At 43.2% G+C, this 25,829-nt stretch overlaps 3 protein-coding genes and 1 long non-coding RNA gene across 12 annotated transcripts in view; 3 read left to right on the forward strand and 1 right to left on the reverse strand.

The window, feature by feature from the left end:
- Positions 1 to 19,694, forward strand: part of hoxa3a (homeobox A3a) — a 30,639-nt gene extending 10,945 nt beyond the window's left edge. For 4 of the 9 annotated variants that reach the window (XM_058619966.1, XM_058619973.1, XM_058619969.1 and 1 more), the window contains 3 exons: positions 11,639 to 11,699; positions 15,398 to 15,977; positions 17,945 to 19,694. In XM_058619966.1, coding sequence (XP_058475949.1) covers positions 15,515 to 15,977; positions 17,945 to 18,732 — 1,251 coding nt within the window. In that variant the 5' untranslated portion in view covers positions 11,639 to 11,699; positions 15,398 to 15,514 and the 3' untranslated portion in view covers positions 18,733 to 19,694. Of the gene's footprint in view, positions 1 to 1,060; positions 1,962 to 5,583; positions 7,201 to 9,024; positions 10,478 to 11,638; positions 11,700 to 12,473; positions 13,519 to 15,397; positions 15,978 to 17,944 lie in introns of those variants that run through there. The other 5 variants (XM_058619970.1, XM_058619972.1, XM_058619974.1 and 2 more) reach the window with 5 other exon arrangements.
- On the forward strand, positions 1,972 to 5,483 carry hoxa4a (homeobox A4a). Its single transcript, XM_058619986.1, has 2 exons — positions 1,972 to 3,769; positions 4,297 to 5,483. Exons 1-2 carry the CDS (start codon positions 3,352 to 3,354, stop codon positions 4,641 to 4,643), a joined length of 765 nt encoding a protein of 254 aa, XP_058475969.1. The 5' UTR covers positions 1,972 to 3,351; the 3' UTR covers positions 4,644 to 5,483.
- Positions 8,151 to 8,994, reverse strand: LOC131447902 (uncharacterized). Its single transcript, XR_009234092.1, has 2 exons — positions 8,618 to 8,994; positions 8,151 to 8,483 (listed from the first exon to the last, which is right to left on the reverse strand). It is a non-coding gene; the product is annotated as an uncharacterized LOC131447902 (long non-coding RNA).
- Positions 19,695 to 20,491: 797 nt separating the features above from the next.
- LOC131447893 (homeobox protein Hox-A2a) lies at positions 20,492 to 25,031 on the forward strand. Its single transcript, XM_058619980.1, has 2 exons — positions 20,492 to 23,362; positions 23,975 to 25,031. Exons 1-2 carry the CDS (start codon positions 22,999 to 23,001, stop codon positions 24,697 to 24,699), a joined length of 1,089 nt encoding a protein of 362 aa, XP_058475963.1. The 5' UTR covers positions 20,492 to 22,998; the 3' UTR covers positions 24,700 to 25,031.
- Positions 25,032 to 25,829: the final 798 nt, after the last annotated feature.

The raw sequence follows: 25,829 nt of genomic DNA on the forward strand, positions 1-25,829 counted from the left end.
AATACACACGCGTCATGTCTTAAGGATGAATCTGTTTTTTAGTTCTCACCTTCGTTCTCGTGGCTGCACTGAATGTCACTGTTTTATAAATTTAATTAACGTTATCAGCTTTAGTGACCATTTCTACTGCACATGGTCCTTTTTTCCTCTGGCAGCCTTTGCAGCAGTAAACAAGTGGAGCAGAGCACAGCCAGTGTGTGACACACTGTAACAGACAGGGAGAGAAAGAGAAAGAGAGAGAGGCAAAACATATTTTATCACCCAGTGTTTAGTCATATCATAAATATTTCCATAAAGATATGAAAGGGTGTTTTCTAGGCCGAATCCTTGGCACATCTCTGATGCAGAGAGAATTCTTTATGCCGCCCGTCACGCGGGGATCCGCACAGACAAGAGACCTTGTGAGAGCTGCAACCTGCAATCTGTCACTATCGTCAAAGCACTTCTCTGATAATCTAAATTTACAGTAAACTGTCAGCATGATGTATATTGCTTAAATAGACCTTCACTTATCCGGTGTATGCTGGTTTGCTCCTTTTGCCCTAAAATAAAAATAATATTTTTTTTAAAAATTGAACAGAGTTTTTAATGCTTTTTGGCTCAAAATGGGTCCTAAAGCTTTTTATGCGTAATGACTGAAAATAGATAAATGTGGATAAATGTGTGTTTCCAGATGCTGCCTTTTTGTCCAACGGTCGGTTGCATAGTTGTCGTCCTATTATATTTTGCTATACGCTACACTGTTAGGGCGATTTCCAGATGTTTTATAGCAGCAGCACCTTGCAGGCCTGTGTGTGATAACACAAGTATGAGGCTTGTTATCTTTTTTTTTTTTGGAAATTCGTATATTTTCAAATTCAGCCCAAGATTAAAGACAAAAAAAATAGTCCACACAGCAACAAGTAGAAGGACCTGTGAAAAGAGGAGTGTTATTCACACATGGATAACTCTTACACTAAGTGGATAATAGCGCAGATGACCTGCCCCGTATTTCTAAAAGACTATATACACACACACACACATATATATATATATATATATAATAGAATAGCAGCACACTGTAAATTTAGATATCATGTGAAGACGTCTTACCGCTGACATTATGTTGACATATTGCCTCTCAGGTGGTCTCTCAGCCATAGGATACAGTGGATATATGGTAGAAAGTACATCAGCTGCCATTTACAATGAGTTACACGGGACAGAAGCAGCAGCAGCTCTGCCTTCAGCAACAGTATTTACAGCTTTTTTAAGAGCAAAAACGGTGGGCCTTCTGTATGACTGCTGGGTATATGTCATACTACATGAAAAAAAACTAACATGGAAAAGTATTTTAACAAAAAGAGAAGTAAAAAACTTGTAATGTTTACTCTGCCTGTGGAGATGAGACCACTACCCTCTACAGATTCTCCCTCAAACTTCCAAGTGGGATTTCCTTGTATACTTGTGCGTCTTTTACGCATATATATGTGTATAAAAAAACCTCCTGCAGGGACCCTCCGGGTGCTGACCCCGCACTAAGTGCTCCCCAACACACCCTGCAATACTGAAGTCCAAGTCCGGGGTGAATCCCAGGTCACTGCGTCTAACAGATATGAAAATGTCGCCTCTTTGGAAAAAGGAGAGGGGGGGCACGCCTTGTTGTTTAACAAAGACTGTCAATGGGCAAGATTAATCAGAAACAAAATGGAAACGGTGTCACTTTGGGGTCAGGCAGAAGTTATCTCTGTTTAGGGGAGCGAATAGAATAGAGAGGGCCGGTGGAAAGAAGAAAAAAAAACCCGAGGAGAAAAGAAAGCTTTCAATATTTCCGAAGTTTGGCCTCTCGTTTCTCCACGCAGAGAGAGGCCTTGTTGACGTGGACAGTGTGGATCAGCTGCCGCATCTTTGAGGGACACAGATACAGTGTAACATGGGGAGGAAACAGGACTTGGACGTGATGGCTGGAGGCGAAGTGCACGGTCAGAGAATATTTAATTTTCCACTATAGATGCAAATAGTGTAGCTTTAATTAAAAGAATACTGCGTAAATATGTGTGAGCCAACAGGATCCACGAGGATTAAGAGTGTTTTATAATTATACCCTAAAATATAAGATTTATTTTTGTTATTATAATATTACTTTAGTGTTGTGCCTGCTGTGGCACACGAGGAACTGGTTGCACATCATGCACGTTAACATGATGTTGACATGAACGTATACTGCTGCAAGGCAAAACCTCTGTTGCAGACTTTTATTGAAAAGGTTAAAAAAATAGTTTGTGAGAAATATTTTTGTGCGTTTTAAAAAAAACATTCAGCTTTGAATATTTTATTCTCTGTGCTGTGCACTGTGGCATCTGACTGTAAACGCTCTGCACCGTTTTGTTGTTTTTGCCTGTGGCTTTAAACGCACGACACATGTCTGCGAGTGTGTTGTCCAGTGTTTGGACGAGCTTGTCAGTACAGGACATCTGAGTAATACGGGACGACTATGTGGTCAGTGTCAGATAAAACCAGAGGTTGAAAATGGCCTGGAACTGTTGACATATCCTGGTAAATTGCAGAAAAGAAATGTCCTTGCAATTCGAACCACAAAATGAACACATACATGTTGCTCGTTGCCTTTGCACGGTGGTGCATCTTCAGTTTCTTTTGTTCACGTATGTCATAAGCTCGTCATAACCAGGTTTATCTGATGCACAGATCATGTTGTCGATGCGGGATGTAATGTCCATATGCAGCAGCGGCTCCTCGCTGCTTGGTCAGGAAGCTTGTGCACTAACTCTTCTCCTTCACATGTGATTTAATTATCTTGTATGCAATCCTACACTTTGTATGATCGCGTGAAGCTGCTTTATTTGATTCCGTCGTGCTTTTTTTTTGATTCGAATGCACGGCGTTTTAAACTGCAAATACTTCTCCTATACTGCGTGTTTTGCCACTGACTGCCAGAAACAGTCTTTTGTTTGTCAGCAGACTGTGTTTTCTGTGGAGCTGGATCCTCATTTTCACTCTCTCTTTCAGAGGTGGATTTTTCTTTCCTTCCTTTTTTCCCCACATGCAGTAAAAACCTCACCCACATAAGTTTGGCCTCATGCAGTAAACAAGTTAGTTGATTGCTTTTGCTTTATATACTGTGATTTAATAAGGAAAACACAAACGTAAGCCAGTCCGAGCAGCGTTGGTGGTACCAGTGCCATGCTTTCCATTGGTTCCTGTTTACATGATGCCCACAGGACACGCGGTGATTGGTGGCGCTTCACACGTGACCAGGCAACTTTGTACATTTGACAGGGAGTAGGAGGGTTTTGTGGAGATCAGAAAAACGACAGCGCGATAAAAATTAGTATTGTTGCACTTCACAAATTAATGACCATGAGTTCCTACTTGATAAACTCCAACTATATCGAGCCTTCCTTTCCTCCATGCGACGAATATCAGCAGAGCGGATACATCCCTAACCCCGGAGATTACTACGAGCGGCCAAAAGATACGGGTTTCCCCCATCACGACGAGCCATCCTATCCGAGGTCAAACTACACAGAATCGGGATACGATTACGGTAACGTTCCCGCCAACGGACTCGATGATTTCGGCGACGGGCATCACGCACAGCCGCAGCCGGTTCCACAGAGCCACGGTCCTCGCCTCGCCGCGGCCCCAGACGGTGGCGCAGGAGCAAACGCAAGCAAAGACTGCAGCCTTGCCACTGAGGTGTATCCCGGCGTAGCGAAGGGCAAGGAGCCGGTGGTGTATCCTTGGATGAAAAAGGTCCACGCAACCACCGGTGAGTAATCGTCATGGTTAAATACCATAACCAGTGAGGAACAACCACTGCAACACACGCACGCTTATTGAGGCAGCAGTGGTAGCAGCCCATACAGCAATTTACGACTATCGAGCAGCAGGGTCGGTAATTAAGGACCCTCGTAAATGTTATTGCTTATGTTCGTCTGTCGGGGCCATGTGCCTTTGTTGCTTTTTAACCCAAACTACCTCCACCACTGGAGCCGAGCCAAACTGTAATATCTAACCCCGCTGTTTTGTTAATCATTTCTAAGCTTGATCTGTCCCTGGATGCGAATGCTTGTTCACTCGGCATCTCCACAGTAAGGTCATGTCCGTAAACTGAAACAAGATAGAGAATAAAACAAACAGATCGGCTGCATTTCCACACAATTCCCATAAATGTTTTATAGTTTTTCTACCCCAGTAATGCATCCCGTGGAGGAAATATTTGCTTTTGGAATACACGTCTTCAGCCTGCATATAACACCTGCTTGCTTCTATGGCTGTTTTCCCCCCCTCCTCCAGTCAATGCCAGTTACAATGGAGGAGTGCCCAAGAGGTCCCGCACTGCCTACACCCGCCAGCAGGCTCTGGAACTGGAAAAGGAGTTCCACTTCAACCGGTACTTGACCCGGCGCAGACGGGTGGAGATTGCGCACACTATGTGTCTGTCCGAGCGCCAGGTCAAGATCTGGTTTCAGAACCGGAGGATGAAGTGGAAGAAGGAGCACAAGCTCCCCAACACCAAGATCCGCTCCTCCAGCTCGGCCTCCTCCTCATCCTCGGGGCCCCAGCAACAACAGCAGCAGCAACAGCAGCAGATCAAAACAGGCCAGCAGCTTGTCCCCACGCCGTGCACCGCAGGTCTATAGTGCATGAACGAACCAGACCCATAAAAACCCAGTCCAGACTGAGATGGCAAATAACACAAGTTGGATTTGTTGGACCAATTCTCAGTATTTTACACTCATGGTGTTATCTCTTTCACTCTGCCTCTGCCATTGGGCCCCTGTCACGTCCTTTGTACCCTTTCCCTCTCCGCTTGTCCTCTCCCTCTTCATATAAGCTTGAAATTGACCTTTAACGGCCACGGTGGCGACTGAAGTGTTTATATATTGTTTATTATTATGAAAGAAGGATTACGCACACTCAGACATATAGGACATGGATCAAATTTTATCATGACAGTTATAATTGAGGTAAAAGTAAGTTTTGAGATCATTTTTTCTATGTTATTTTTGACTATTGTTTTTTATTTTTATTTTTATTTTCACGTTTTGTATTTTTGCTCATGGAAAGTTCTAATATACTTGAAAGATATTTAGCGAGAATCTATAGATGCCTGTTTAGAAAACCAGGCGGCTGTTTTAGAGGAAAGGCATCAGCCAGAGTAACAGTGTAGTTTGTGCGTTTGAGTGGGTTGATTTTACTGTTGAATGTAGTCCAGGTGACTTTCACATTTAATGTACATATAAACAAATCATAATGACGGCACAATAAGGAAAGCATTTCTTCAAGTCGAATTTTGTTTGTTTGTTGTTGTTGTCGTTGTTGTAAGGTCCAGTTTTATTTGTCTTAGTGCGTCCCATGTCGTGCTGTGTTCTAAACTGTGAATATTTGTATGTGTTGTCTCAGTAATGGCCGTTGTGATGTGGGCTAGTGTAGGATCAATTTGTCCTTGTGAAATAAATATGTACTTCACTTGCAAGGCTGATATGGCTTTGGATATTTTGTCACTGCAAATACTAATATTCGATTCGATGCCTTGTCAAAGCCATGCGTAATAATGGGATATTAGCTGCTTTCAATGTAAGATTTTTGTAGCAATTGTATTAATTTAATCAAATGTATTTTTTTTGTTTTTTATTTCTATGTTAGTGCGTGAACTTTGATTTCATTTTTTTTTTTTTACTTATATCTAAAGAATAATTTCACACATCCAGTATTTAGAGTTGCGTGCGTAAAACTGGGATAGCGTGTCAGAACACTGGATAATCTGCTGCGCTATACTTTGAAAATGCTAAAATGTATCTCCATCTGACTAGAAATAAATACAATATGTAGTATTTTATGGTACTTTCAGAGAGAACCAATATGTAAATCATTGCGCAAAGTTGTACATGTACACTAGATATGTACGGTGGACATGTTTCCACATGGTCAGAGCAGTTTTAAAGGCCAAATCATTGTTTTTTATTTAGAATTTCATTGCTTAAATATCTGAAATTCTAATCCATACACGTGTGCACTGGATGTCTTTGTGCGTTGTCTTGCATTTAAACCTCGAGTTTTGGAAATCTCTGAGCCTTTAGGTGTTGTCTCCAAATGTTACATGCTTTGTTTCTATGAGGAGAATTTGACCAAACCCAAATCGGCAAATGTATCCGGCCACACATATTGTTCTTACTGACCATTATAGGGAGATTTCAGCCAACCCTAATGCACCAGAGTGTGAGTGTTGGTCACTACCTGCTACATCCAAACAATGGAGAGTTCAACCAGGGGACACGGCCAGTTCTGGCCAATCACCGTCTCGGAGCACTTCTTCTAACCCCTGACCTCTCGACACTCACAATGTTCAGACCATACATCAGTGCTGAGACCTCAGCCAGTTTTTTTCCCCCTTTCTTATTTCAGATTTAGACAGAGACAGCGCGAAAACAAAAAACGGTGTTCTAGGTGTGATGTCGAGCCATGAATTCTCCCAAAATTATTCTTAGAGACAGCTCCTCTGCAATTCATCACAGAGACACCAGCGTTAAGGTCTCACACTGAGCGCCGATATGATCAGAAACAAACTGATATGCTGAGGGCGTATAACCTGGTGTGATTTTTTTAAAATTATACTTTGGCAAAATGTCTCCTCAATAACAATGGTAGTGACTGTATATAGTGTAGTAACTAAAGCAACTGGTAATTAAATTATTAGTCAATTAATTTAAAAGTGAAATTCAAATTAAATCTGCGCATTAAATTGCATTTTGTAGATTGTTTTTTTTTCACGTTTACTATTTCCTAACTGCACGTCTGCATACATACACGACGTTAAAACATTTGCAAAAATGTCTTTGCGTGCGTCTGCAAAGGCTCCTCGGCTCAGCCAGCACGTGCAGCACAGGCTGCAGACATGGAGGCTGTGCAGAAGATGGCGTTGAAGCTGATTGGCACCGCAGACGCCGACAAATCCAACTTCAAATTACAGATTTCAAGTCATTTGATTCGAGAATAGAGGTCACTTTCAATGCACTGAAATTTTAATTCGCCTGTCCACGTGACTTGTTGAATAATGAATACCCCCGGGGGGTCAGAAATAGATGTGAAAATCTGCCTTATTTTCCATTTTGGAGTGATCTTCCGCAGGGTGCGAGTCAGATCTCTTCTCCCCTGACACAGCTCGCTCCGTCTGCTGCACACAGACCGCCATGACTTGTGAGTAAACTCGGCTGTTTGTTTTTCTGTATTTTGCTGGAGGTTTTATGGGAAATTCAATAGGGAAAAGTTGTTCTATTCTCTCTGGCCACACAGTTATGTAGATTATAAAAATGTACTGAAATAGGATCTGTACTTTGTGTCTCTGCGGTTGCAGAAATCATTATTAGACCACACCTGATTATCAGATTTCTGTTTTATTGCCAAACATTTTAAACTGCCATTTTATTACATTGAATTACACTACAATACAATATAATATGAGAACGTATTTTGAGCTAAAACACTGTGTTGTATTGAACTTTTCAAAGAACATGATACATGCAGCAGGTCTTATTGATCAACTCTGAACATCTAACTAAAGACCACAATGAAGATGACAAAAAAAATGCATCTTAAAGAAATGTGCAAATGTGTTTAAAATGAAAGGGATGTGGCTTAAGTGTTAAATATGATATCAGTCGAATCATTCTTTTTGTGGATTAATACTGAAAAGTGACCTAATTAATCAAAATAAAGCAGAAATTACTGTAAGAATGACTGTTGGTAAGGATGTAACAACAAGATCAATAGCTGTCTTGAGTGAATTATAACAGCGACTGTGATTATTTCCCACTTAATCTCGTCATAAATAGCAGAAAATGTGTTTAAAGTGACAGTGACAATGCAGAGGGTTTTATCTGTTGCTTCAAAAAGTTGTCAGGACAACTCGGATTCAAAGAGCCTCTCAATGGGAGCGAACGCAATGGGCAATTCACCCACAAGTTAAATATTAACAAAGTCTTTATGTGACTTTAAAGTGTGCTATTATTACTCATGTTGTTGATATCGTTCTTTTTGTTGTAGTATATAGTATCTATTTTTGCACTTACCTCCAAAACCTTAATTTCACGGCTTAGCATTTAAAGCCTATTATATGTCCTGGAAAAAATGTTCAGAGAGCCAGCATGGAAATTCAAACTGCTTTATTACAACCACCTACAGTATGTTGGCATAAATCTCCAGTCCTAATCGGCCCTGGTGCTGGTGAGCGTCCATGAGAGATGGTTCCAATCGGCTGAAGGCGTTGAATTTCGCATTAGCCTTGATGTTGGCCGGTGTAAACCTAGCAGAAAGACTTATCTTCGGCTGAGTATATCGGTAACCCAAGCCTTGCTGTTAAGAGCTCCGAGTGTCAACATTGTGGGAAGATATGGACCGCCGACTGGCCATCGTCCAGAGGTGTGCGCCTCTAACTCCTCTTTGCTGACAGTGATAAGGAGCCTTGATTTGTGTAAATAACTCTGAAAGATGTGTTTTATGTTAGAGCAGTTGAGATTTAAACACAATACATCAACGTTTACTTATTCTGTGCAAAGAGAAAGTCTTAAAACATGGCTTATAATAGTAATAAAAATAATGATAATAAGGATAATACCTGCCGAGGGCCTTTTGCTTTACATCCTGCTCCCTGTAGACTGTGTCCCCGGGTCAAGGAAGAGTTCAGGTGTGTTTGAGAAAGGCAAGATTGGAGCAGCCTCCAGTGCACGGTCATGTCGAGTCATATCGTCCTGGCAACAGCTTTTCCATCTGTATGAAAACAAAGAGAGCACGGAATAGCACAGGACAAACTCCAACATTCTGTTAAACAAGTAAAAAAAAAACTGTCCTCTTTTTCCAATGCCGTGCGTCTAAAATCTGTGCGTAAAAATGTCAACTTTTAACCCTCAACATTAACATTCCTCCTTTTCAGTGTCAGTAGTGCTGAAGGTGAATTAATGAGAGCTGGTCTGCTTCTGTTGCTGTCTTTAATAAGTTTACCGCTCAAGTTGTAGTTTGAGAAGACAAAGGCTGATGTGGGAGTGGGGATGCTGTCCATGTCCGCCCCAAATGATTAATAGTTGTGGTGGGATTTTTCCACGCCCGCTGCTCGGTGACGATGGAAAACAAGCGCCAAATGTTACCCAAAAGAGAGAGGCTCCTTCCGGACAATAACTTTTGTCAATATTAGCAGTGGCTGAGCCAGATTTCTTCCACAGCAAACGCGTGGCACATTATTTGCATATGCGTTGGATTATAATTTCGATAGCAAGCCAAAACTGGATTTGTGGGTTAAATGGGTTATTTTGCCAACTCCCTCAGACCCTCCCCTCTCCAGAAGCTCCCCAAACTCTTCTTTACACAAACGTGTAATTTCCACCATCACTCAGTCGCTCATAGGAAACGCACAAGTGCATGTAAGTCTAATGGGGGATCTGCGTTTCGACCAGCAGGTCGAGCAGCCACTCTTTGGTTACTTCACCTCCACTTCCCGCTCGCTGCTGACTGACACGCACCCCTCATGACCACCGGAACACACAGTCTCATAATGTAGGACAGGTAAACGTTTTGTGTCAGTGAAGTCAGCAGTGTGCAGGTTTGTGCTGATGGAGAAGCATGATGTTCACTAAGCGATACTACAGCCGGAGACTGACAACGAGAGCGGGGAGGGGGGCGATATTGAGTTGAGTTGTCTGTAATGCACTTTACAAGCCCGCCTGTGCTACAGAGAGACATGAGGAGAGGTTTATTAGTGCAATGAGTAATCATGATGTCACTGTTAAATTGTGTTTTGTCGGGAAGGTCTTCTCATTCATACATAGTGCGAATTGTCACGCTGCAGTGCAAAAAAAAAAACACACTCCACTTTCAGCCTGGCTCACTCAGAGCTGTGGCTGCACTTGAAACTGACCATAATACAGCAAGATTAGCTCTTTCAGCCGCTAACAGGCTCCAAATATATGGCACTTTAAAAGTGACACAACAGCCTTTTTTCCCTGTGAATGGGCGACACGTGGAAAAGCTGCTTCTCTGCAAGAGACTTGCTCCTCTGCCAGATCCATTGCAGTGTCACATAGTCCTCTTTTTTCTCCCTCCAAACTGATCCGTTTCTCCTCAGGGGCAATGACTGCCTCCATTAATGATTCACGGGCTCAAATAAAAGGGATTTAAGTTGACGTTGCGTCACGTGAGCGCAGCGCATAATACTGCGCGATGTAATGGCACGGGGAAGAAAACCGGAGCCCCGGTCTGGCCATATGATGCTGATTATATGCGGGTTACCCCCACTTTCCGTGAGGGGAGACCGGGTCGTGTAGATTGTTTATCGAGGGGAGAAAAAAAATGAGAAGAGAGGCGAAGTGAAACACAGAGGATCCCGCGTCTGTGGATGTATAATACTGCTGTTACGGACGGATATGTTTTTCCACGCGGACAGAGTCACAGTCCGAGCTTTGGGAAGGATGGATTTTATTTCGAGGTATTTCCGCCGATTGTTCATTACTGTCGTGAGTTATTGCTGCGCGAGACAGAGGTCAGACGGGTCTCGGGTTTTTCTACAAAATACGAAATAGGTAGCAAAAAAATAATAATAAAAATACATTTCGCTAATAACATGGGGACCTTTCTTCCATTTTGTTTCCTTTGCTCAATATTAGTATTTTCACAATCGCGTTTACCAAATATTAAATATCATGAGCTGCAATTGGAATACAGTGGCCTGTTTTATTGTTTGTAAATAAAGCAGCCATTTGTATACCGGCGCCCACGGAAAAACAAAACACCAAGCCCAAACAAAGCGCGCGGCCGCTCCAAGGAACAACCTGCGCTATAAAAACCAACATCTCGTGTGTTTACCCGGGTTTCTGTGCGCAAATGGTGCATTAAGATGAGCTCCATGAAATGTAGGGGAAAGCGGTGGGGTTGTGTCGCTCCGCCAGGGAAACGAGGATATAATGGAAGACAGAGTGCCATCCAGGACCGCGCGGCCGCGCTGAGGTCACGGCGCTCCTGCTTGATTTATGGGCACGGGGACTTGGGGAAGACGGTGCGCACGAGCTAATGACTATTCGATCCGTTTGTGGAGAAAATGCTCACCGGTCAGCAGGGAAACAACAAACTCGTTATTTGCATAGGCCCTTTATAATTATTTATTTTATTTTATTTTCATATAGCATTTCTGCTGTGCATGGCTGTGATGTTTTTGTCCCAACATAATATTTGCACTATCGTCTTGTTTTATTTCTGTGTTTATTCCTATTCACTAAAGTCTCGTCTTTTTTTTAATGATATTTGTTCATATATTATTGCGAAATGTCTAAAACGCAATTTAAATTTCACATTTCGAAGCTATAAAAATTGGTTTTATAGCTGTTTTTTACAAATACATCAGCATGTTGTTAATAAAAAATATACCTTAGTATTGTTTTTTGAAAATATGCACATTTAGTAAAAAACAAAACAGATCCCAGTTATGTGTGCGCCATTTTAAAAAGGATTTAACGCATAACATATACCAATGCTTTTATTACCGCACTATAGCTGCACAAGGAGCACCTACTAGAAAACTGAATTCACAACAGTGCAATTTACAAAACATGATGCATTTTCAAAAAAATAAATATTCCACTCCTCCTTGCAGAAATCCAGCCAACTAAATTCAGGCCATCGCAAGGTCCCCGAGACATCCTGAACTGCCTTCGGTGAGTCTATATATCTTTATTGATTTGTGTTATGAATGCTCAATGGTGATATCCTTATTCAATTTCTAATAAGTACCACACACGCCCACCAAAGCACTCACTGGGACAGAGAAGCAGCTCCTGGCCTGTGTGTTTCCTTGTAGCAGCAACATGAGCGACCCGTGAGCAATAATTCCTTCTCTTCCACTTGTCTTTGTGGTGTAATTTGTCACTATAAAAGTGACGAGGGGAATCGCAGCTCTTGGAGAAGTGCCTCGTTCTTTTCAAAACCTACTTTCAGTGAAAGCCACTGCGTGTTGGGTGTTACACTTTACTGCACTGCAAGTTTTTAACAATGTTTTTCTTTTCTTTCTCTCTTTCATAGATTTTGTTTGTGTCTCCCACATTTGTATTATGCGCGGCAGTAGAAGCCGAACACCGTCACTGACATTTAACCCTCCACCCAGGGCCAAATTAAAGAAAGAGACGAATCAGCATTTTGCCACAAAGAAGTTAATAATTATACAATGTGGCTACTTTGGTATAAGAAAGAAAAAGGCCGAGTTAGCTAAAAAAAATCCTCACGCGTGAATTTTTGTCCCACTCACCCTCCCACGCCGTCCGCGTTTTGTACCCCCTTTTTTTAATTGTGCCATTGGATTTTGTCCTGACACCAAGCGAGAAGCTGCAGCCTTGGACACGTTTGTAGCCCCGGGTTTAGCTGAGAGGACATAAATCTGTTTTTTTCTTTCTTTCCTTCATCATTTCTTTTTGGCCTCACCATGCAGAGGGATTCCCCCTGCTGCCGCCTCTCTTCAGCCCTGCTCCTGGCTGCATGTCCTCTCCACTTTGCCTTCTGGTGATGAAACTTCTTCCCATTTTTCCACACCCTGCTCCTGGTCAGGTTTTCTCTTGATACACTTAAAACTAAATAGACATGATCTGGTGTTGTTTTTGTTTTGTAGTATTTAGAGAGAAAGGGACTTCCATGCAGAAGCACTGGCTAAGAAATGAATCCGACTTGTGCCAAACGATTAAGGCATAAGTGCAGAAAATGCGGGCTAATGATTAAGCTGTGGACACAAGCCCTTTATGTTCCATGCAAATGGAAATGCAGCACGATCAGCGCCTGATTATTCCTTTGTATTCCCCCTCTCTCCAACGTCTCATCCATTGGGCTCATAATTCCACTGCAGGACGCGGGGTAAATAATAACTAAAAAAAGAAAAAAAATGAAAACACTGTAGGAATGGACTTGCATGCTATTTGTAACGATATATGTTTTTTTCTAGACTCACCACCTCATTTGGTTGGGGGAGGAGGAGAGGCAGCCACTTGATGTGAACTGGCTCTCCAAGGCGCTACTTCATTTGCATAATTTTTCTTGTCTATGGTGACGCTCTGGTTCGGGGCAGTTCACTGGTGTCTGCGTGGTACTGGTGAAGGATCACACAGTCAGCACAGCCTTGGCTGAGCTTTAATATTGGTATGAAGTCCTGACCACTGCTCTATATGACGATAAATTAAATCTTGGGTCCAGATAACTCTTATCTCGCTGACCCGAGTGCTCACGCCTGCTTTCGTAATCTCAGTTTACCCATCCACATCGAGTAGGGAGAGAAAAAAAAAGAGCAGGAAAAAAGGAAAGGGGTTTCTCTCTGCGCTTCCTTTTTTGTTGTGGCTGCTAATGCCTGGTGTATGGCAGGGCGCAGTCTGCTGCTGCCGCCTCACCCAGCCAGTCCTGGCTTTAAACTTTTTCTCTGGATTACTGCTTTGATCGATTTCATCGCTGAATGAGAAAATATTGCTCGGTGCTCTGCATTCGTCGTCAGAGGATAAGGTAAGCAGGCCAGAAATAGGCTCCCCTCGGTTGTAAATGGCGGAGTTTGTGTGTCGTGCGGTGATTTATCACCGTATGACTTAGATCTCGGTTCAGGAAGAGTTCACACACACACAGTCAGGCAGCCAGATTTCTCGAACGTGGAGCAGAGGGCGACGCACTCAGCTTTAGTCTGTCTTTTGTCTCTCTTTCGCTGCCTTTTCTGACTATCACCATGGCTCGTCAGTCTGGAGATATCCACCACAGAGTTTTCCCTCGTATCTTTTCCAGGTCATCGTGAGAGCAGATACGGCGAAGATTCACTCTTTCAGTCTGTGGTTGAGCTGCGCTCAACCTTCATTTTAGACTCATTTGCTATTTCGCGTTTTGCTCGCCTGCACAAACCGACTGCTGTTGGGACATTTTCCTTCCACTAATTTGTGAAAATGTATACACAGTCCATGTCTGGCAAAGTATATATACATATATATATATATATATATATATATACATATATATGTATACATATATATGTATATATACTGTGAAATACCTTATTTGTTTATAGCAACCTATACAAACTCAGGTTTTACTGTCAGATACACCGGGGCCTTTTATTCTCAGCTGATAAAATATGAAGCTTAGATTTTATAACATTCAAATGCGTTGCAGTTTGTTTGTTTATTTTTCTTATTTATTTTTTATTGTAGGATCCAATACTTTTTAGAGGGAATCGTTGCCTATTTTTTTTTAAAGAATTAATCATCGTTATTATTATTATTATTATTATTATTATTGATATTATTATTATCATAATTATTATTATAATTATAATATATTTTCTATTTCAAATAGGTAAAAACACTCGGTGTCCACAATTAACATTCAGCAATTTCATTTGTAACATCAATGTGACCTGCTGTGTCGACTGCAGTTTCCCCAATAATCTTTTTGAGGCGGATCCCCATGGTTACCTGCGTGAATTATGGTTTTAGCAGCAGGATGTGGGTTTGCCATGCCCGAGTTTTCTGTCCGCCTGCATTCCCGGGCTTGGTCGCTCACTTCGTGCAAACCGTGCCGGCCCACTGACCCTCATATATCACCGCGACGGGCCGCCGAGCAGGCAGCACCGACAGCAACCATTATTATGGGCCTGCAAGGAAAAGTTCACGCTGTGGTCATGGAGATGCACGGATGCCCGCCCGGTTTTTCAGGTTTCCTCGTGGCCCTTCCATTTATCTTGCAGCACGCAAAGAAGAAAAGCGAAAACAAAGAAAAAAAAATGAAGAAAAAAAAGAGAGGAAAGGCGAATGTTTATGTTTTTGTGCCCGGTGGCTTTTACAGAAGGAGAGTATTTTCTAACTAATGTCGAAAAATAAGATGAAACGTTTGTGGGAGTGGGGGAATGTCTCCAGCTGCTACAAGGAAATCAGATCCACTGTTGACAGCCCTGTTGGTAGAATAACAATGTAACAGAAATATTATTTTCCTGTGTGGTAACCCACTAATAAGCCTTTCCTGTAGCCCCATCTTTTTTTCTTTTTTTTATTATTAAACCTACAGCATTTTTCTCCATTTGTTGCCCTGTAACTGTGTATTCACTTCCATTGTTAATAGACTCAAAGGTTTAAAATGTCATGCAGTTTCTTGTTAGGTCCTAAAATTGATTTAGCAATCTGAAATGCTTTTGAAAAGGTTTTTTTTTATGTTGTTTGGCACAAATGGTAATACAAGGTTAGTTCGTGCCTTTGTGCCCTGTGTAAGCCATAAGGTAAACGGTAATAGTCTACAGGACTGTTGGCCCTATCTTGCCTCCATAGTCTGCCGTGTCAGGCTTGTATTGAAAAGTAAGATGGATCGCCACCATTTCTTCTCCTCACAGTGTTTCTTGTAACCCTAGGTTCACCCGAGGAGGCCATTGGCGGAGAGGCGTCACGTGACCACGGGGTGCCAATGTTATTCTACAAGGGTGTCAAGACCCTGTCAGTTTCTGAAATAAATATTGGGAAACGGCGAGATGCAAAAGGCAACCTACTACGACAGCTCCGCAATTTACAGTGGCTACCCATATCAAAGCGCAAATGGCTTCAGTTATGATGCCAATCAGGTCCAATATCCCCGGGCCTCTCATGTGGAAAGTGAGTACCATCGACCTGCCTGCTCCCTGCAGTCTCCTGACGGCACCGTGGCTTTGCAGAAGCCGGGGGAGATGGCGGAGGGCTGCGACAGGACCACATCCATTCAGGTGGCGCAGTCCCAGGTTCATCCCGAAAGCAATCAACCGCAGGTGCCGGTGTCAGGTCCACCCCCTCCCTCGCAATCCCCGGGTGCTATCAGCCAAAGCGCAAGCAACGGGTCCAACCAGCCCAGTGCCAAGAACGATTCCCCGACCTCTAACGCTCGCAGCAAACACATCTTCCCCTGGATGAAGGAGTCTCGTCAGAACACCAAGCAGAAACCCACCAGTAGCGCCAGTTCAGGTACTCAACACATAAACACGATGTTGCTGACATAAACACACAGTTTCATATCCTCTAACCACAGAGTTGCACACGTTTAGCTCAGGATGTGGGTGGTTGGGTGGCCAGGTAAAGGTTTAGGAGAAAGGCAAAGCCCAAAAGGACAATGTCCACTTTTGTTTTTTTTTATTCTTTACGTGTCAGAAGTGTGTAAAAATATTATAAATAGTGCTATATTTATGAAAATCTGCTGCATCTCTCTGTAGCTTTACAATATTATTCAGGAGAATAAAATGTTGCCTTTATATTATGGTTTCTTCAAGCCTGATAGTTTCAAAAACGCTGCCAGAAACACTAAACACCCTAAACATACTACAAGGTTGTGGAAAACCCACGTGCCCCAGCACTGGGAGTATGTTCCACCATTTGTTATCCCTTGTGCCCTGCAGCTGACCTGCCCCTACTGTAAACACGCATCTTCACTGATCACATAATGTTCCCAGAGAGACAACAAACAAACACGCACACAACAGTTGTTCAGTTTGTCCTGCTGTTTTTATTAGAGGGGGAGTTGTTGGGCCAGAGCGTGGGGGGGGGGGGGGGGGGGGGGGGTTTGTGACTTTATTTTTGGTAGAATAAACATTTAAAAAGATGGTAATTTTCCAAAACTTCACCTTTTGGGAATTTTTGTGAATGATATTCTAATTCATGATATGCTAATATAATAGTTAGGCCTACGCAGTACAATGCAAAGACACGTGGCTTAATTTTCATTTATGCTTCGTGGAGCGTTTCCATTCGTTTTTACAGCCCGTAGAAGTGCGCACATTTGTGAAAGAGCGTTATCGCACGTTTTTACGCGTGTACGCAAGCCAGATGGTAAACTTGAGTTGGTAAAATGTATAGAAACCTTTTTACGCACATTCCATTTTTTCCCCCCAGTCCATACACGTGGCGTCCTCCAGTAAAAACTACAAATGTGTCGCAAAATGGCGCTCTTGTGATTTATAACTGGAAGGCGTGTACGTTTGTTTTTAATGGTGATAGAAATGCTATTTGCAGAGGGAGACGCTGAACGCACGCTTTACGCACACATTTCTGCTGCGTCTAAACGTCAGAAAGGGTGTTTTATTAGTTTGAACAACACGTGCTGAGGTGCTAACATTTACGAGGCCTCATCCTGCAGTGAACACACGTCAGTGTCTATCATAAAATGGATGTAATAATCATCATTATCATGAGTGATTGCCCTGCATGTATGGGCATTCCTCCTTAGCCACGTGCTAACGCTTTCCACAGAGATGAAAGCGTTCTACTGGGCCAGGGCTGCATTCCTTTCCAGGTCTAGGCGGCAGGTAGTGAAATGTATTAAGTGTTGGCCGTCTGCCACAGCAGTAAGTAGACCAACACCTTGATATTCTGCAGCGAACTGCAGCCTCTTGGAAGGGGAGACTTATCAGTGAGGGCAATGGAAGCTGCTGTGTGCACCCCGAGGAGTAATGCTCTGCATTACGCATATGCTTGATTTGTGACTGTACAGGGGCAGGTGGGGGTCAATATGTTGTAGTAAGGGATCTAAGGTTGCTTGGCTTCTATAGCGGATAAACCCCCATCTACTTTGCACTCAGTGTAGTGGGGTACACACAGGCGCAGTGTCTACAAATTGATTGTTAATTGTCTCGCCGAGCTTTGATGATAACCCCTGTGCTTCGCAGTAGGAAGCAGATTTATCAAAAATATTGAGGTGTTTGCAACGTGTACATGCACGTACCTGCACATGCGCAGTTGTGTTGTAGTGCATATGTATCTAGTAGTGTGCTCCCCACCCTTCTTGATGGTGAAATGTTGTTATCAGCTGTGTATGTGTGTGTGTCGTCACACGGTTTTGCTTTCACTCTCACTTTCCTATCTCTGCACCTCCCTCTGTATCTCTCTCACTGTCTGTAATGGATTACTGATTGACAGTCTCCTCTCCTCCTCCCTGACAGTGGAGAGTTGCCCCGGAGACAAGAGTCCTCCAGGGTCAGCAGCATCGAAGAGGGCCAGGACAGCCTACACCAGCGCCCAGCTCGTGGAGCTGGAGAAGGAGTTCCACTTCAACCGGTACCTCTGCAGACCCCGGAGAGTGGAGATGGCTAACCTGCTCAACCTTACCGAGAGACAAATTAAAATCTGGTTCCAGAACCGCAGGATGAAGTACAAGAAGGATCAGAAGGGCGTCGGAATGATGCCTTCCCCCGGCGGACAGTCCCCGCGGAGCCCCGTGGGCCCTGCCTCCAGTGGCGGTGCGGGAGGATACCTCAACTCTATGCATTCTCTTGTAAACAGTGTACCTTATGAATCCCAGTCGCCGACGTCTTACAATAAACCACATCAAAATGCATACGGTATGGCTACGTCATATCCCCCGCCTTTGAACAGCTCCCTCAACAACTGCCCGCCCTCCCAGAAGAGGTATTCCGTGACCGACTCGGCCACGCCCGAGTATGACGCGCATCCTCTCCAAGGCAATGGCAACTACGGGACGCACATGCAGGGCAGCCCCGTTTATGTCGGCGGAGGTTACATCGAGTCTATGCCCAATTCCGGGGCCTCTGTTTTCGGTCTGACCCATCTCCCGCACCCGCCGTCCACAAACATGGACTACAATGGAGCAATCACAATGGGCAACAGTCAGCATCACGGAGTGTGTGATCCGACACCGACGTACACAGACCTAACGCCGCACTACTCTCAGGGAAGAATCCAGGAAGCGCCCAAACTGACGCATCTGTAGCGGTGGCGCTGTACTCGGATCACTCCGCCCATTGTCTTACCCACCTACACATCACTGCTTTGTTTCTGCGCCTCTTCACGGCTTCCACCTTCTCTGCCTTTGTTTATGTTTTCTATAGTTTGATGTGTGAAGTAGCGTAGGCTAAATAATCACGACTTGCTCGGATTTTTTCTCTATTTGCTTGTGTCATTGTCTCACAAAGACCTTTATCTGGGCTGTAGGACTGTAGAGCGGGAGGGAGGGGGGGCACAGTATATGCATAGGTCTATTTAATCTTTTTTTTTAATCTTGTTTTAAAGCTGAAACTCAAACAGGGTATTATGAACGTTATGTTATTCATTTTAATGTGAATTTGTCCGTATTTTATTTATCCGCAGTTGAAGAATTGTGTTTTGCATTTTGTTGCACTTGTGAAAGAATCCTCCAAGAGCCACCAGCTTGGTATTTGAGGGAAATGCATTTTCAGAAAAAAAGAAACAGGGGTCATGAGTTTAAATGCAGCTTCCCTTGCTTGTGTTTTGTTTTATTGGACTTTCTAATGTTATTTATTTTTTTGTTTGGTGTAAAGATAAGAGTCCTTTAGTATTATTTGACACCCTGCGATCTTTTTTGTGGGGAGAAGGTTGATGGATATTCGCGTCTCGGCCCTTTTGTACCCCATATTCATGTAGCCTGCAGCAGCAGCAGCAGCAGCAGCAGCACACCGTGTTTGCCATTTAAGCCAATGTTTCTATGTTTTCTTCCTCTTCTTCTTCTTCTTCTTCTTCTTCGAGGAGGTATTCTGTTTTCCCAGCCAATGTAAAATCAATCAGCCATGCAATAAGAGTGGAAAGAGGGACATACATTAGCAGTTTCTTTATTGAAGAAAAAAAACAACCCGGGACAGATCATCATTTTTTTTCGATGTCATACATTCCATGCTGCTCCAGTTCGAAGAGATGAATAAAAGAATTGAAATATAACTGTAGCACATCCTTCAGTTTCAAATTAGACTCATCCGAATCATTCCACACGATCTCAAAATAAATAGTTTCCCAAATAATAATTTTTTTTTTAAATTAAATTTTTATTATTGCACACATTCCATACTGTAGGAAACAACATAACAAAAACAACATTTTAGAACACAAGCACGATAGTAATACATTAATAACAGCAATAATTTACGCAGTGAAAACAAATCATTCAACATAATTTACAATCAATAAAATAAAAGGAAATGGCCACGAATAAAAAACGCATTATTTTCCCTCCCCTTGCTCCTCTTCATTCGATGTGAAGAAAACTCGGGTGGCCCTCTCTCCTCCTCATCTGCGCGGGGACATTCATAATAATAACAATAATAATAATACATAAAATGTCACCCGAGCCATCCTGGAGAATCTGCAAGAAGACAACAAGCCAAATGAGAACTCGTTTGAAGAATATTTCCCTATAAAACCATTTATTTATGTTGAGTCAGTCACATGCGGTCAGAGAAGGATACAGGCTGAAGTGTAATCATCACGGGCTTATTTGTCTCATTACTGCTATAGATTTGCACATGGCAGCGTTTACAACAGCAAACGCCTCGGCTGTGAGGATGGTTCGAGCAAAAACAGAAATGAACAGACGATAGCTGGAAATAAAATGTATTCCTCGGTGTATTTTTTTTGGAAAATGAGAGATTGTCACACATTTTAAAACGAGAATTCGTTTTCATTTTGTGTCTCCTAGCAGACCGAATCATAAATTTACAGTCCAGCAAAGAAAAAAAAAAGCAAAGCATTTTTTTTTAAGTGTGCTCACATCTTTTTGTTAATTTTCTTAAATTCGAAAATACAAAATGATGATGTGTGCATTTGTTCTCTGCACCAACAATGCATTTCAGACTAAGCTGATGAACACAAGAGGACATGGACATACTAAGCATGACATATGGTTAGCAGGGAAAACCTAGAACAATTGAACCATGGTGTGTCAAAGCAGAAAAAAAAAACTGATGCACAGTTTTTCTGCATCCAACACGGACGCACACACTGAGAAAACACACGCGCACACATGCACACGCATACACAGCAAGGCACTGATTTGGCCCATATGCACCATATACACAGGTAGCACATGCACAGCGTTTTAACCAAAGCAGGGATTTGTATTTCTCTCATTTTACTTCCATCCGTGGGAACGTTCTCTTAAATCACTCCTGCAGTAAAGACAAGTGTGTAAGACAGGCTGGAGTCCACTAAATGCCGCCACCCACTCCTTTCCTTACACACAAAGCCTGTGCGTATTTCCAAAAAAAAGCCATCCATCTCTTCCCCTAGCAACTCTGTCCTTCAACACACGGTCTGCTCCACGCACAAGCCTGCATGTCCCCCAAAAAAACGACAAATAACATGTCGTAGTGTAAAATCACATTCCCAAACCGAAGATAAAAGCCAGGTGGAGAAGCTTCGCCCTATAATCACCGATGGCGCATTATACTGCCTCCTCAAAAGGGAAATGGTCGCATCTTGTGCAGCTTATTTATCTATTAAAACATCCCTCCAGCGACAGTCCGGCTCTAACTGTGAACAGAAACTGGTTTTAATGTGAGTGGCCAGTGTTTCTCGCCGCTTCCTGGCTGCATTTGATCCGAGGGAGAGTTAGAAGCCTTAAATGTGTTGTGAGGGCACCGAGCTGTCAGACCTTTTGGCGAGTAAGATTGATCGCGCACAGGCTTCCAGGACTCTTTGTTTGGTGTATAAGCAACAAACTGAGAGAGGCCTACCACTTCTCCTCTTCCTCTCTCCTACACACTAAGTCATATTTTCTTTTCTTTCCTTTTGGAAATACAACATGTACTGCTTGACGAAAAACATCCCAAATGTGGCTTTCACAGATTCTTCTGGAGGAGCTATAAAAACCCCAAACGCTGCAGGGAAATGCCATTCAATAACAATTCCATATACATAATAACGCTGCAAATGGACTCGTTGTACATGGTCGATCATTCCCGTGCTGGTGCTTGCTTCATCGCAATTTAGAGAGTAGAACTGATAACTGCAAATACAGTGGAAAGGCTCCCTCAGCATTATAGGTACTGTCCTTTCAGCAAAGCCTGGTCACTGTTGTTTTTTTTGTTGTTGTTTTTTTCAAAACAAATAGAAAATCATTTTAAAATATTTGAAACATATTGTAGTTTTAAATGTAACTATTTTACCAATCAAAGGGTGCGTGTGTGTGTGTCATTCTGGGTATGTACACGCACACGGGCGCGCATGACCTCGTCATAAAACTGCCCTTTTTTATGGAATAAACGAAATACTATTTTAATAGCATCCCCTATACAGCTGCATAAGCAGCCTGTAATATAACAGTGGTGGCTGTGGGTGCGCATATGCGTGGGTATGTGCACTGATAAGTTCCTGCACTGTGTGTTAATCTTAAATTGCTGTTATGTTGGATGAAATGGCGTGAGCGTGTCATATCCCTCAGTATTAACTTAATGGATGGGCGTTTTATTGCAACACATGTCGATGGATGCGCTGCATATTTCATTAATATGTACCTTAGAGGAATCCCGTCTCCTCTGTAGACAACACTTGCACACTCACAGAGCAAACTGCTGGGCCCTTGTTGGGGTTTGTGTCTGTCGAGAAGTCACCGTATCAGTTTTTTGGGGTTTGTTTCTTTTTCACATCTGAAGCCTGACTCTTGCTTTCATGAATAGCTACTGGCGTGTGTGTATGTGTATTTGTGTGTGTGTGTGCGGGTGGGTGGGTGTGGGGTGGGGGCGTTCTCGACTGACATCCTCAAACAATACGAGAAAGAGGAGTGCACGAATCCGCGCGCACCCCAGGCTGGGCTCCTTCCCTGTAATAGTGAGCGTCAGCCATTCTTAAAAAACACATTTTGTTGCTTAGTGGACTCGACTGGAGGGCGAGAGGAGGATAAACTGAGCGGACAAAGATGTAAATAAAAACAGTCGTCCCCCAGCTGAGCGAGGCGTTCTTCATCTGACTTTTTGGATCAATCAGACAGGCAGTGGCTTCTTTTGATTAAACCCCAAATTGTCATTGGGCAGAGGTAATCATGTGACAGGCAATTCGGTCCAATTTCAACCTTGTCTCCATGAATTCAATAGTTTAATAGTAGCTCGGTCCCCATACGGCCGTAATCAGTGACATAGAAAAAAAACCACCACGAGATTTTTAAATGATTTTTTTTCTTCCTCGTCCTCACTGAGCCGCAACATTTATAAAAATACGCGTGCAAACTTTCCTCGGCTCTCAGGGAGCGGAGATGAATTACGAATTCGAGCGAGAGAGCGGTTTTATCAATAGTCAGCCGTCGCTTGCTGAGTGCCTGACATCTTTCCCCCCTGTCGCTGATTCATTTCAAAGTTCATCAATCAAGAGCTCGACGCTTTCACGCCCGACACTGATTCCTCCTCCCTTTGAGCAGACCATTCCCAGCCTGAACCCGGGCAGCCATCCGCGGCACGGCCGGCCTAGACACAGCCCCGACGGATGCAGCCAGCTGCCTACCGCCTCCTTACCTCCGGAGTATCCCTGGATGAGGGAGAAGAAAGCCGCCAAGAGGAACCACCTGCCAACCTCCACTGCCACCACCATCAACAATGGACCCGTGTGCTTTTCCCCAAAAGGTGCGTGATTTATATACAGCACTTTCAGCGATCTGTTGCTAAATTTAAGCCCATAATACACAGGCCTTTTATTTTAAGGCGAAAGGGACAAACAAAAAAAGAGCGTATGTTCTTTCTGTTTGAATCGACTCATGTTTATTGTTTGGCTGTGATGAAGTAAAAAGAAAAGTTTGGGTAAAGTTTGGTGATGGGAGATGATTTATTCCTCTAGCCGTAGCAGAGTTTTGATGTGTGACAGTAATGAAGAGTGATGGAGTGCCGTTGCCGAGGAGGGCAGCTGGAGCATTCATTAACTATCCCACACCAGGATATCTGGACCTCACTGCTTTTACACGGCACTGTGTTTGCCTCACATCCAAACTGAACATATTTATGCGTAAAACGATCTGATGGGTAGCTTTACGCAGTGGTGATTTTTAAATAAATGGGTAAACAGGCTATGAGAGTGGGTCAGTATAGCTCCAGCGGCCATTTTGCTGCAGCATGTTGTGAGCCGCTCTGTCGTGGGCTGTGATAGCCTCGGTGTTACATTCGCAGGCAGCGGGGTTATGTAACGGTGGTGTCCTGCGTTTTTAATCCCTCACGCGGGCCGTTATGCTTCTTCTTTTCCAGGCTCGCCTGAGATCGAGGAGAGCAGTGGGGGGGGAGGGGGCTCTCGCCGGCTGAGGACAGCATACACCAACACTCAGCTGCTGGAGCTGGAGAAGGAATTCCACTTCAACAAGTATCTTTGTCGGCCGAGGAGAGTGGAAATAGCGGCTCTCCTGGATTTGACCGAGCGGCAGGTCAAAGTCTGGTTCCAGAACCGGCGCATGAAGCACAAGCGTCAGACTCAGAGCAAGGAGAACCATAACGGGGAGGGGAAAGGTCCGAGTGCCGATGGCAGCATCCACAGCGACGAGGAGGACGAGGCCCCCCTGTACGAGCGGAGTGGGGCCCTGCTGGAGAGAGATACCTGCTCCTTTCAAAACAACTCTCTGGGCTCCACACAGCAGCTTCACAATGGAGAGTCCATGAGCTTTGCTGCTGCGCCGCTGAACAGCAATGACAAAAATCTGAAACATTTTCCCAACCCGTCACCCACTGTTCCGGGCTGCATGTCAACAATGGGCCCCGGCTCGGCATCTGGCCCGGACAATGGCGACAGTCCCCCGACCCTGGATGTTTCTATACACGACTTTCAGCCTTTCTCCTCGGATTCCTGCCTTCAGCTCTCCGACGCTGCTTCGCCGAGTTTGTCAGAGTCTCTGGACAGCCCCGTGGACATTTCCGCGGACACTTTCTATTTCTTCTCGGAGTCACTAACTACAATCGACCTGCAGCATCTGAACTATTAAGAAAAGCCAACGACAGAAACTTTTGGGGACATTAAATATCAAGCTACGACGGTGTTAACTCTGATGTTGTTTGTATATTCGGCACATTTATTCTGTTGATATTTGACTTGACGGTAAATTCAAGGTAAGGATGAAAATGAATCACTGAAGTAGCTCTGCTCAAACGTGGCTTGTAATTACCATAACAAATTGATCTCTTGGAATGGAAATTATGAGTGTATGTGAATATTATACAATATTAGGCCTAAGGAACCAGGTCATTTTTATTTTTGTATAGCTTCCAGCGTCTTGGATATTTTTGTTAGAATACAATTATCTTGCTACAATCTGTTTCCTCGTGTTGTGAGTGCTTTATTTTTCTTTATTTTGCAGGCTGAACAGTTTTCGCTTGAATTATTTATCTAGAAAAAACTGTATACAATAAAAATAAGTAGGGCATCTAAAGATAGAGACGGATTATGCAAATTATACCAACAGGTTGGCAATGAGTATAACTACTTTAACGCGCACCGTGTTCGGAAGGCACCACATGTTTGAATTTAACTTTTATTATACAACTTAATTTCCACATTATCCAAATCACTTTAGTGGGGGATAAAAAGTGTGTGTGTGTCTTTACAAACGGACAGTAACGGCTGTACCATTTTAAATATTAGTACAATAATTATTTTTAAAATCCCAGAAAAATATCTGAAAATTAACTCGTAATTTACAAATTATTAATTAAATTAATTTAGTGAAATTACTTGTTAAATGTGCACACAAACGCCGCGGGGTCGCTTAATGCTGCACTAAAACACTTGTGAATTATTTGTGTTCACCCTCAAACTTTGTATACTTATTTTTTAAAGCAACAAAAAAAAAAGCACAGTTCTCAAAGCATGACAGGGCTTTTTCACATTGTGTGCATGTTGCAGGCAAATAAGCGAGCCATGTTTGCCTTCAGGAGCTCATAAATCACTCCGTGGCATGAATGAGGCGGACATTAGGGAGACCAATTGTGGCGTAATGTGCACAAATAAAACCCCACTTACATTTTCATATGGGACTCCCCAATTCCTGTGCTAAAAGGGGCCGAGTCTCTGCGTGCGTTTGGTAATAATTCATTTTTATAGCTTGTTTAAACGCGA

Source organism: Solea solea, chromosome 20 (assembly GCF_958295425.1).
Source record: "Solea solea chromosome 20, fSolSol10.1, whole genome shotgun sequence".
Classification (NCBI taxonomy): Eukaryota; Metazoa; Chordata; class Actinopteri; order Pleuronectiformes; family Soleidae; genus Solea; species Solea solea.

What these genes read in the sequence shown, in the direction of transcription:
- LOC131447893 (XM_058619980.1), top strand. Translation starts at nt 22,999, where the DNA reads ATGAATTACGAATTCGAGCGAGAGAGCGGTTTTATCAATAGTCAGCCG. An exon ending in CGTGTGCTTTTCCCCAAAAG is followed by an intron (nt 23,363 to 23,974) that starts GTGCGTGATTTA and finishes CTTCTTTTCCAG; the next exon opens with GCTCGCCTGAGATCGAGGAG.
- hoxa4a (XM_058619986.1), top strand. Translation starts at nt 3,352, where the DNA reads ATGACCATGAGTTCCTACTTGATAAACTCCAACTATATCGAGCCTTCC. An exon ending in AAAGGTCCACGCAACCACCG is followed by an intron (nt 3,770 to 4,296) that starts GTGAGTAATCGT and finishes CCCCTCCTCCAG; the next exon opens with TCAATGCCAGTTACAATGGA.